Here is a 12,881-nt window from a genome sequence, read left to right on the forward strand (position 1 = left end):
CTTTGCACGTTCATAGCACCTTCAATCTAACAGCACAGCTGTAGGGTGGGCAAACAGTGTATTACTTACAGAGAAGTTAACTGAGGCACGGAATAGGTAAGTGGCTTGCTTAAGCCATTCTCTGAAGTGATGGCAAATGCAGAATAAATACTGTATTAAAGCACACTGTAGGATCTCCAGATTATCCTATATGTTTGTACAGTGCTTAGCTCTAGGTGTGCAACTGTAATACAAACAGTAGTTAAATGCTTTCTTTCCCTTTATCTTCCAGACGCTGAGAGGATGGGGAGAGAGGATCATTGCTGGAGTCCTTACACTCCAGTGCTTTGGCAGGTTAGCTTTAGAAGAGTTCAGCAGCTTCCTGGGGATTTGAGCTAGACTCCCATGATACTGAGATGTCAAAACATGGAAGCCTCCTGGAGAGTCGTTATTAGCTTTTCCTATGAAGAAAAGGCATCTTCAGTAGGCCCTACTGATCCCTCACACAAGTAAGTGTCACCATGACACACTGTTCTGGTCTCAGACACTAGAGTGTCATATGGTAACCACGTACCTTCTAGGTATGCTCACTATAGCCCTTAAAAGTTACTTCTGCTTGTGATAAAGGAAAACTAGACATAGTTTTTTGGTTGGGCCAACCTGAGCGGTGCTGCTACCCCTGTCCAGGACACAATGCCACTCTCAGATTAGGAGGGGGAAGAGGAAGATCGCGGTGGTGCTGTGTGTGCATCCGTGCAAATCTATGCCCTTCACTTTAAATGAGGCTCCACAGCCCCTGGTTGATGACAACTTTTACATGTTACCCAATTAGAGGATTTTATGTTCATCTTTTCATAAGGTCTCATTGCTCATCAACATTCTTTCTAAAGTGTTGGTAGCTGATAAGAACTCCTTGCTACAAGCTGTTGCAACTTCTATCCAAATCAGAATTTGGCTTCAAACGCTCTAGTCTTTAAAAGGTATTTTTTCCATTGTGTACTTCCAACAGTTTATATTTTAGCCCAGCACGTAGCTCTCTTCCCAAACTCAACCATTTGGTAACTAAGCTGAACATGAGTTCTCATGTAGTGACAGGTTAGAAGTAGGTAGTAGACAGTTGAGTACTTATGCACCAAATTGCTTTCTAGGAAAAATGTTTCACGGGACTATTGTTAAGGAAGACATATCCCTTCCCCTCTCTTGAGTATCATGAAGGAACTACTGAGCAATAACTAATCAAATGTGTGGTTCCCTTTAGGACCCTAGTCAGTCACAAAACAAAAAATAAACTCTGCTTGAAAACTGAGTTACTGTACATCAATCCGAACAACGAATACTGCTGCAGTGTTTTAACTAATTAACCTATTTAACATTTTTATACCAATCTTAACATTTTTATTACTGACCTTGCCACAAGAAGTGGGAGTGTACTAATAAATTTTGCAGATGCCACAAAATTGGGAGGTAGTGTCAATAGGGAGGAGTGGAATATCATACACGATGATCTGGATGAACTTGTAAACAGCAGTAATAGAAATGGGATAAATTTTAATAGAGCAAAGTCATGCACTTAGGGACTAACAAGATTTTTTGCTATAAACTGGGGACATATCAGTTGGAAGTGACAGAGGAGGAGACAGACCTGGGTGTATTTGTTGATCACAGGATGCCCATGAGCTACCAATATGATGAGGCTGTGAAAAAGGCTAATGCAGTCCTAGGATGCATCAGGTGAGCTATTTCCAGTAGAGACAGGGAAGCGTTATTACTATTATACAAAGTACTGCTGAAACCTTATCTAGAATACTGCATGCAATTCTGGGCTCCCAAGTTTAAGAAAGATGAATTCAAACTGGCACAGATGTTGAGACAGTCTACTCAGATGATCTGAGGAATGGAAAACCTACCTTATGAGAGGAGACTTAGCTTGTTTAGCCTAACCCAAATAAGGCTGATACAACTGCTCTTTATAAATACATCAGAGGGATAAATAGCCCAGAGGGAGGGAAGTTACTTAGTTCTAATGTGGACACAAGAACAAATGGATATAACTGGCCATCCACGAGTTTAAACTTGACATTATAGGAAGGTTTCTAACCATCACAGGAATGACGTTCTGGAACAGCCTTCTAAGGGGAGCAGTGGGGGTAAAAAACCTAGCTGGCTTCAAGACTGACTTGATAAGTTTATGGAGGGGATGGTATGATGGAACTGCCTACAATGGCATGTAGCTGATCTGTGACTGCTAGCAGAACATATCTCCAGTGGCTGATGATGGGTTACTAGATGGGGAGGGCTCTGAGTTACTAGAGAGAATTCTTTCCTAGGTGGCTGACTGGCAGGCCTTGCCCAGTGCTCAGGGGCTGACTGACTGCCATGTTTGGGGTTGGAAAGGAATTTTCCCCCAGGTCAGATTGGCAGAGACCCTGGGTTGTTTTTTTTTTTGCCTTCTTCTGCAGCATGGGGCATGGGTCACTTGCAGGTTTAAATTAGTGTAAATGGTGGATTCTCTGTAACTTGAAGTCTTTAAATCATGATTTGAGAACTTCAATAACTCAGCCAGAGGCAGGGGTCTATTTCTGTGGCCTGCAATATGCAGGGGGTCAGACTAGATGATCATGATGGTCCCTTCCAACCTTAAATTCTATGAATCTGAATCTAATGATGACATTTTCAGTTTACTACAAATGCCATTTAGTGAATTGGAATTTTTTGGGTTTGTCAAAATACAATTAAGATTGTGAATTCAGCAATGGACTGCAAGTAAAGAATAGCACAATACACCATCTTATGACAACACTAAGCATTACAAGTAGTTTGGTTTCAAAGCATGTTTATTAATCGGCTTAACACTGTGAGCATGTCATAATGGTCTTGGTCTGGAAAGCTAAACAGTGCATCAATCACAAAGCAAATTTAATAACTATTGAAATAAAGCTCAAATGAGGTCTTTTTAATTATTCAAAAATAAACCATGAATTTCTTGCAAGCCAAACTATGAACAGCTACACAATCAGTTTTAAATTCTCAAATGTTACAGAAATTCTAACCCAAACCAATCTTCATAAGTAGCAAAAATAGATATACAAGCCACTGGGGGGTGGGTGAGGTGGCTGTAGATCAGAAATTTTTGCTACTCTTCTCAGCATTCTGCTGGAGAAAGCTGCTGAATGCAGGAAAACAGCAGAAAAGATGCCAGTAATGGTATCCTGCCTTCCATGAGACTGTTACATGCTCCGTCTTCTTTCTTTCTTTCTTTCTTTCTTTCTTTCTTTCCCCTAATCTTGTGGGCACAGTTTGCCTTAAGATTTAGCAATGAAACAAAAAATGGAGATCCTTACTACTTTTTCCTCAGACAATTTTAAGAGCATATAAAAACTTATTTTAGCTTCATCTATAACTTGAGCTAAAGCTGTGCTACTTAGCTTGTCCAAAAAGATTTAAGAACACCTTCATAAGAAACAGACGTGAAAGTACAGGATGCAAAGTAAAATGCTTAATTTCAACTCTAAAAAGAAAAAAATATTGTTCACTATAGCAATACTTCAATACCGACTTCAGGTGCAAAAGAAGAGGTTTGAGATCATCATCATTCTGTGGGTAACAACCGAGAAAAAATGGATCAGTAACTTTAAAAGTACAAGTGTATCAGCTAATAAGTATGACCAATACTAGTTCTAAACATAAAAAACTACCCCCCCACTGCCATTCAGAAAGTAAAATTAACCTCACTAATAAGCAAAAATGGGGGTTTCTAACAAACATAAAAACTAAGCTTTTGAAGAGTTAAATTTTAATACGGTAATTGGCTATAACCATCCAATTTGAATAAAAATCAAGCCAAATAAGATTCAAATGCTGTCCCCATAAACCAGAGTTTATTTTATATTTGCTAATAGAATTTAAGTAAAATTCCATTGAAAATTACTATATATTATGACAAGATGACAAAATTATGCTAGCATTTACTCAGTGCCAGAATGGTGTCACTAATTTTCCATACTGTATTTTTGCTTTTTGAAAACACCTTACTCATCTTTTAACTTTACTGATACTATCTACAGTCAAAATATTTGCTTTTAAGAAATCCACTTGATTCGAAAAATCTTATGCCAGGTACCATAGTTTTGAGATGACTGACCATTCAGGCATGCTGCCATGTCTAAATATTCTTGTTAAACTTTCAAGATCTTCTTTAGTGAAATGCAATTCTTCAAGTAATGTGGACAGGAACTGTGTATATACTGGACTCTGTTGAGAATTTGCAAAGACTGGAATAATCTGTGACAACCTGGAAGATGACATTGAATACAGAAGAGAGGACTTTAAATGTCTGAACAAGGCTGGTGTGCTTCATATAGAGCTATCAGCTATTAAACAAGTGCCAATGAGGAAAGATATTTCTAGGACATGCCCCATTCATAACATTACAAATGATTGTTTATAAGTTTACAATGTAGCATTTGAGTATTAAATTGTGAAATTTTATTGGCTTTTACCAAATCTCCATCAGTTTTAAATTAAATAAAATCAGGCAAGAGATTAGTTTCATATGCAGTTAATCAACTATTAGTTGTTACATAAACAGGCAACATCAAATTATGTGCTTTGAAGATTAAAGTTTTACATAACTTAAAAATACCCCAAGAATTTATAGTAAATTTTGTATTCTCTTCACAAAAGTGATTGTTCATCTTGTACAAGTTATGCAGTTCCTTGTACAAAAACAGTTGTAAGAATTACCAGCAAACCTTCTTTTTCACAAGGTCTACCTAGTCACGAAGATGACACAGACACAATAGAGTTTCATACTATTTTCTAGAGAACCCGGGGTGTGTTTACTAATGAAAAACCTCTGTCTGTTTATTTAAAAAGGTCTCTCTACAAAACAACTGAAAAAGCTTTTAGGTAGTAAACGCTCTTTTTTTAAAGCCAAGAATTCTCCAAATAGTTGGAAACTTCCCACAGTAGCCTTTCAGATTATTATTTAATTTAACTTCATCCACTGCCACTGGGCACATGAAATATGAATAAAATAACACTCAGAAGCTGCAGATCAATGCAGGTAGGTGAGTAATCAGAGCACTGCATTTCCTCAGTAGGACATCTGTTCCCATAAAGCAGTCTCTGATAACTTTCTTATACAGTGAGCTGTGTACATTTATTTTAAGAACTTTGTGTTCTTGTTGGTCAGAATTTTTTTTTGACAGAGGACATAATTCGATTCTGAGATGCTGTTAACCAGGGTTATTAACAATCTTCAATTTTACATGTTTTCTATCTTACTGTATATTATTATGTAATATATTAATCTCTTTACACGCAGTCCTGCCTTATTTCATAACAAAAAACAGTATGGATTTTAAGAAGTGAACACTGTAGGAAAACTAAATTGGAACTGCTGCAAACATTAAAAAAACAACCCCATAAGCAGCACAATACTATAATTGGATCAAACAATAAATATGGCTTCAGTGATCCACACATTTCATCTTTAAAGCAAATTTAAAAAGATCAGCTGGACTTTTAAGGTACCTAATCATTTGTATAAAAATGAACACGGTCCCTGCAGTGCTTTTTAAAATTCTGCTGTTTGCAAACAAAATTTTGCAGAGACTTTTCCATTAGACCATGATTCTTCAAACCGGTGAGCAAAGCAGAGCCCCCTAACTTCCTTGTTCTGAAAATGCTGTTTCTCCAAAGGAGATTTAAAAAAACCCCAGGTTAATTTTCATAATACTTTTAAGAATTTGAGAGCCAGCTGAATCTCTTTATATTTGTTCCCAGGCTGAAACATCAGTAGCACCGAAGCCAGACTTATTTTTCATGAGATGAGGGCACTTCGCAATTAACAGGATCAAATATGCTCTGTATTGTGGATCCAAGGTCAGTGCTGCTAAGAGGCATTCACTGTATCACAAGGGGCCACTACAATGTATGTTGCAAGTCTGTATAAAAAAGCTTGTGTTAGTTTAAACACTATTTCTTTTACCTCCTAACAGTTTTAATTTTAGTGCCTACACAAAAGACCTGTGGTCAACACTGTAAGGAAATTTCACACTATCGTGTTATCTGTATATAACTGGTGAAACTGTTCCCCTCCTTGCCATTAGTGGTTTCAGGTACATGCGGTTTCATGTAACATATTCATCCCGGTAAACAGAAAATGTCAGTAACACTAGTGGAAAGATTTATTTTTATTGTTTAGAAGACAACTTCTGAAAAATGCATTTAAACATCTGAATTTATATAAAGGAAAAAAAAGCAGACCACACAGGTTCCTACAAATTCAGCAGTTCAAGGGAGTGTTACGTAGGTAATTACTCTGACATCAGACCCTCTGTGGAAACTGGAGATAGGACTAAATCTCCATTTTAAAAGAAATGCAAATTAAAACAAAAGGTGCCTTTAATTAAGCAAAAGAGGGGTAGGTCACACAAAGGATTCCACAGAACAAAGTAAACATTGTTTATTAATACAAAAACAATCATTTTAAAAAGTGTAAAAAAAATCTTGATTTCCTGAAAGAACAGAATAGTAAAACGTTTATTTCTGTGACGTCTAACATAGTATGACATTCTGATTATTTTTCATTGCCTTTTGGAGCTTAATCTATGAGATTCATTAAATACTTAAACTATTCAAAAATGGCAGCACTAAGAAATATGAGGTAAGCACACAACATGGAACAAAACTTAGCTATGACATGTAAACACCATTCTTTCATAGGACAGCAATGTTCACAGCTGGACTTTACATTAGTGTTTGGACTGGTGCCAATAGTATTTCCTCCATGCTATGTAAAAATAGCACTAAGCAGTCATTTGTGTGATAACGATGGCTACTCTTTTTAAAAGATCAAGAAGAGGTATTCAGAGTATCTCAAAGACAGGAGCTGATGATCTGGAGGTATTTTTTTTTTAGTAAGACGTGCTCAGTAGGGGAGTAGAGGAAATACTGATAGAACAAGAATTAGAGTGATCAGACCTCAGAGTTAGGCTGGAGACAAGGATATCAGAGAAAAGGGCTGGAGATGCATTCTTCTTCTTCAAGCCATCCACTCTCAGGATTAAAGAGAATGTGTATGATAATTACCCACTGGCACCAGTTGTCACAATTTCCTGACCAGTGCCTGTAGGACACCGTGTGACACTGCAAAATGCTACCTCTACAATACTGCAGAATTACAGACTTTTTCATCTCAGGATTTTTTCTGTGTTGTGCTCTAATTAAAGAGGGCTAAGGCTTTTACTTTTAAAAAGCAAGAGATGTGTGCACATACTTTTAAACTGTTTGTTATTTGCTAAAAATTCAACATGTTTATGCCAAGAAGCTAGCCTTCTGATTGGTGTATTCTCCTTAATCATACTGTCAGTGCCTTACTACTGACAACAGTAGTTACTTTTGTGCATTAGGGAACACCACATTTTGTAGAAATTCAATACTAGATCAATATGTTGGCCACTTTTGGCCTTTGGCAAGAAGCAGCCAAACCTCTGAAACTTTTCAGATAAGCACTACTTAGAGATTTGGTCAAACAATTTCATCCAACTATATATATGTTTCTAGTATTTTTGCATTAAATTCAAATTTGAAACTGTTTTAGGGCAGACACAATCTGACTCAATGCAGCCTATTAAACATATTTATGAGCACATATAGAACATGATTAATTTCTCAGTTGGCAGACTGGGTCCTTTTGGCATTTAACAGCTGCCTCTATTTTTACCCTTCATTTAAAAGCAGTTATCCAGAAGCTGCTTTTCTAACAATAAATGATATAGGGCTGGATCTTGCACTGTTGAAGCCAATGGGAGTTTTGCAACTGATTTCATGGGATCAGGATTTTAGCCTGCACTGTGTAGTAATAAGCTTCACATTTCTAGTCCCCATTATTTCAAAGCTATTACCACTACATGGGGCTGCATTATAAGCAGCATGTATTATTCCCAGGATGCATTAAAGGCCATATTTTCTATCCTCAAACTGGTATGAAACTCTACTTGAATTAAATGGAATTGCATGCAAATACCTGAGCGCAGGATTTGGACCCAATGTCCTAGTGTCACCGAAACACCAAAAATCCACAGTTCTGAAGCAGCCATCAGATCAATAATTCAAATAACCTGCACTGCTTCAATTCAGGGATGCAGTGACACTCAAAGCTCCATAAGTTCTAACATATTTTAAAAGAACTGCAAACTAAACTGGAATTAAGGTGCAAGGAAGCACCACTGCAGACAATGCAAATAGGAGTTTATTGTTTTTGTTTTTAAAGTACAAATGACGTGGCGGGGAAATCTTTAACATTCAGATTGAAGGTTGCTTACTTTCACATACTGAAACATTAAGACATGACAGAGAATTATTGGTGTGAACAAACAAGGTAGGTGAGGCAATATCTTTTATTGGACCAACTTCTCTTGGAGGGAGAGAGAGAGAGAGAAGCTTTGAGCCACACAGAGTTCAATCAGCCCTTGGAACTTCCTTAATTTTATTAATTTGTCACAAACAGTGGCCTTTAAAAAAAAGAAGAGAATAGTGACTTGATTGCAAGAGGACAACAGATATTGAATTAAGATATACTATATAATTTTTTAAAAGGGGCCAAATTGTTTAGACTGTGCCTAAAGTTGGGCATCTAAAAATGGTGTGATTTTCAGAGGTGCTGAGCTGGTACCTTCCCACTGAAGTCAATGAAAGCTGCAGACACTCAGCACCTCCTGCCATTTTTGTTTAGATGCTTAAATGTGAATTTAGATGCCCAACTGTACATACCTGCGCTTGTCAGCAGTTCATTTGAAAGTGTCAGCCTTAGTACTGCATACAGATATAAATAAACTCTCATGCTCATTTTATGGAAAAGCAGGGTTGTATATACCAGATTTAGTGAAGCAGTGCAGTTTCCTACACACCCACTTATACCATATGGTAAACAGGTCTTTGTAAAGTTAAAAAAAAAAAAAGGCTGAAAATGTCAAACTACATCTTATGATAAAACCCGGTTAAGCTGGCTACTCCACATATGCTACACGTGAAAGAATAAGTGAAATTCTTGTTAAGACAAGTAACACCACCACATTATTACCAAGTTATTAAATGACATCTGGTTAACATGAAATATGTTTCCATAATTTCAGCTCTCCTGCTTGAAAACAAGCTTTCTATTTAATAGTTTTCTTACAACATGCTTTAACAAGTACATTTAGGAGTATGGCTATCTTTGTACAAGGGAAGCCCATACAGAAATATTTTTGGAGATAATAAAAAGCCAGTATTTATGGAGTAAATTTCATTAACTAGTATCTTCTAGTACGCCAATGGCATGTCTACACTGCAATTAGACACCTGCGGCTGGTGCATGCCAGCTAATTCGGGCTCACGGAACTTAGGCTGCAGGGCTGTTTAATTGCAGTGTAGTCTTTTGAGCTTGGGCTGCCGCCTAAGCTCTAAGACCCAGTGAGGTGGCTGCAGCCCAAGGCCAGAAGTCTACACTGCAAGTAAACAGCTCCACATCCTGAATCCTGTGAGCCTGAGTCAGGTGGCATGGGCCAGCCATGGGTTTTTAATTGCAGTGTAGACAGCCCCCACCCCTAGTCCGCTCACAGAGGTACCTGTGCACTGTCTGGATCAAGATATAAACGCAGAGAAAAGTGTAGGTCTTGAGTAGTGTCTTTATGTGGTTACAGGATTACTTTAGAATATCTCCCATCCAAGGACTGGGAGTAAAACCTTTTATAAACATTACTGAATTAAGCCCCTAAACACCCTTCCTGCCTGGTAGAGAGTCAATACTATACTCATTTTACAGAGGTGGAAACTAAGGCCCAGAGTGTAAGGCCAACATTTCCAAAAGTGACGAGTGATTTTGTCCAACTTGAGACATCTCTAAAAGGGCCTGATTTTCATAAAGTTCTGAACACCTTGTGCCCTCTGAAAGTCAGGTTCTGTTAAGGTATCTTAAATTGGGCATCCAAAATTACGTTACTGCTGAAAATTCAGGCCTACATTAATTTACCCAAAAAGTTTGTGGCAGAAGCAGGAAAATAAGTCAGATCTTAAGTCCTACTCCTACAGAATGTAATGATCTACTTCTACAACAAGTAAAAATATAGGCAGTCAAGCTTTCTACAGAAAGTAGCTCCAAAAAGATCATCAACATGATCCATGATTAAGCCTGTGGATCTAAAACATGATCATTTCACTCTTCATATTGTTCACCATTTTTGAAACTGAAATGAGAGAGAAGCTTTATCACCCAGGCAGGAGGAACTAGTGGGAGCACATATCCTCCTGGATGGTGTTATTTGGGAACAGGAGAGGATAAAAATGGTTTTGCCAAGTCCAGCATTCAAAAATCACCAGTCATGACATAATATCATGATGCTGGCTTAAAAATGAGATTCTACATAGTAAGAAGTTTAGAGTTCTACTTATTTGCTTTCTGGCTATGAGCTTTTAGAGTTCATATTTTCAAGCTGTTCTACACAGCTATGAGGGCTAGAAACTTTACATTTTTTTTTAAACTGTGAGTCTTAAAAAATAAATAAAACACAATTTGATTTCAAGAGTGAGGTCTTTACAAACACCACCAAATATTATGACACCACTGATAACACTGCTCTACAGCCAAAATGCTTCTGAAATAAATGTAGTCCAACTTTACTAATTCTGGGTCACTGAGAATGAAAATGATGCTTAAAATTGTTGATTGGCTCTAGTTTTCAAGATATGCTATTGGGTCAGTATATACGACCCTTGACTTGGGAATGGCGGAGGATAAGTGAGTTATAAAGGGAAGGGATCTCAATTTAAACCAGAAATGACTAAAATACATCTTTGACTGGATCTATGAATAAATCTATGACTGGGTTTGGACCGTACTTGCTTTTTAGGCAAAACAATGAATGATGCAATCTGAAGCTGGTATTGCGTCATACATGATACGAATTGCATCATGTTATTCCTAGAAGTCATGGATGATGCAATCATAACGAAGCTTACATCACTCTGCTGAACAAATTGCCCTATATCAGCTCTAGAAATCATACAGTGTCGTGCTCTCTTATTTGTCAGTGTTTGATTTTGCAAAGCGACACATTTCTGTTTAGCCAAAGTGAGCAGAGATGCCTTGTACTTGTGTGAAGAGTGCAGATAACTTCTGCTATGTTTGTGGTGAAGTGACTTTTGCATCACAAAAGCACAGTATAATCACTATGGTTAAGAAAGCCTATCACCTTTATTTTGGCTGCAAAATTGGAGATCAGGACAAGAGGTGGGCCCCACACATATGCTGCAACACTTGTGCAACAAATCTTCGCCAGTGGTTGAATAGGAAAAGGAAATTATGCCTTTTGCAGTGCCAATGATTTGGAGAGAGCCAACAGATCATACCAGCAATTGTTACTTCTGCATGGTGCCTCCAGTTGGGAAAGGTGTGTCAAAGAAAAAAAAGTGGACTGTGCATGATCCAAACATTCCATCAGCTATACGCCCAGTACCCCACGGAGAAGGACTGCCGGTTCCTGATGCACCAGAATCATTCTCACTTGAGTCAGACGAGGAAGAGGAAGAGGATGAAACTTCTGGTCCTGAACCATCAATATCACAGGACCCACATTTTCTCCCATCCTCCTCCTCTGAACCACACCTCATAACACAAGGTGAACTGAATGACCTTGTCAGGGATTTGGAACTACCCAAGAGTAAGGCAGAGCTGTTGGGCTCCAGACTACAGCAGTGGAATCTCCTGGCTATCAGGGCAAATGGAGCCCATCAATGCTTGCAGACTATTGCTGGACAGTGACAAGAGATGCTCCATTTAAGGAATACAAGAGATAAGCCAAGCAGCGCCGAGTAGACACTGAATAGGACTAAACTATGTACATAATAGTTTTTTGCCTTTTGTTTCATAATAAATTTGATTTATAACACTTTTGCTGATTTTTAAAGTGTTACATAAACAGGACAGGTGAAATATTATCATGTAAAGCAACCATAAACACATGAAAAGACCTAGGTTTACAATTTATGATTAAAACTCTACTATCTACAGAATATACATAGACATAAAATGTAAAAACTTAAATATCTTAGAAACAGTAGCCAATCAGTTGTTTTGTCATATTTGAATTCAGCACATCAAAATATATAATAACTATCACATTTTATCTCTGAAGCAGACAACTTCTCAAAAATTGTAGACCAGTGTAATAATTGTGAGAGTTAGCAACCACCTGAAAGGCAGCACAATCTGCACACCTTGCAGCCAGCACCGAATGTGTGCTCAGTGACTGCAGAGAGTTTTGCTGTAGGGAAATCTACATTACTGATTGCTATAAGCTAGAGAGAGGTGACAATGGACTTCCAACCTAGGTGCCATCCTTAGACCTGCTGAGAATCCCCTCCATTCCTCCCCCCCCCCCTTTGGTAAATGCAGAGATCTCCCTCTATTCCAGGCTATGGGGGGGGGGGGGGAGGAGGGTAAATGAAGATATCCATGACGATAAAGATATCCTCTTTTCTTCCTCTCTATTGTCTTCCCTCCTGGCTGCTATTCCTCGCTTTTAGTTCCCCTCTTTGCTAATGAGGTCTTTAAGGGATCTCTCCCCCATCTCCAAAGGCTAGGTAAGTGGCCAATGCATTTACAAGCTCCAAATAAAGATATTTGCTTATGTAATGAATCATCCATGTTTTAAAGAAAGGATCTCAGATCATTTATTCACACTTAATGGGAAGTCTGCAGGTCTTATTAATTTTATGACTAATTAAAATGTTTACATTTCTTTTAGAACACATATTGAAGATCACAAAATGGAATATGTGAAATAAAATCTTATAGTCCTATAATCTCAGAAATGTTTTATTCAGTGTCACCTGTCAAATGTATCATTTTGGTTAAC

General features: G+C 37.9%; 1 protein-coding gene across 4 annotated transcripts in view; it reads right to left on the reverse strand.

Moving 5' to 3' along the window:
* Positions 1-2,795: 2,795 nt before the first annotated feature.
* Positions 2,796-12,881, reverse strand: part of RPAP2 (RNA polymerase II associated protein 2) — a 63,604-nt gene continuing 53,518 nt past the window's right edge. For 2 of the 4 annotated variants that reach the window (XM_050962164.1, XM_050962162.1), the window contains 2 exons: positions 4,121-4,270; positions 2,796-3,573 (listed from right to left, as the gene is read on the reverse strand). In XM_050962164.1, coding sequence (XP_050818121.1) covers position 3,573; positions 4,121-4,270 — 151 coding nt within the window. In that variant the 3' untranslated portion in view covers positions 2,796-3,572. The other 2 variants (XM_050962163.1, XR_007775455.1) reach the window with 2 other exon arrangements.

Source organism: Gopherus flavomarginatus, chromosome 7 (assembly GCF_025201925.1).
Source record: "Gopherus flavomarginatus isolate rGopFla2 chromosome 7, rGopFla2.mat.asm, whole genome shotgun sequence".
NCBI lineage: Eukaryota > Metazoa > Chordata > Testudines > Testudinidae > Gopherus > Gopherus flavomarginatus.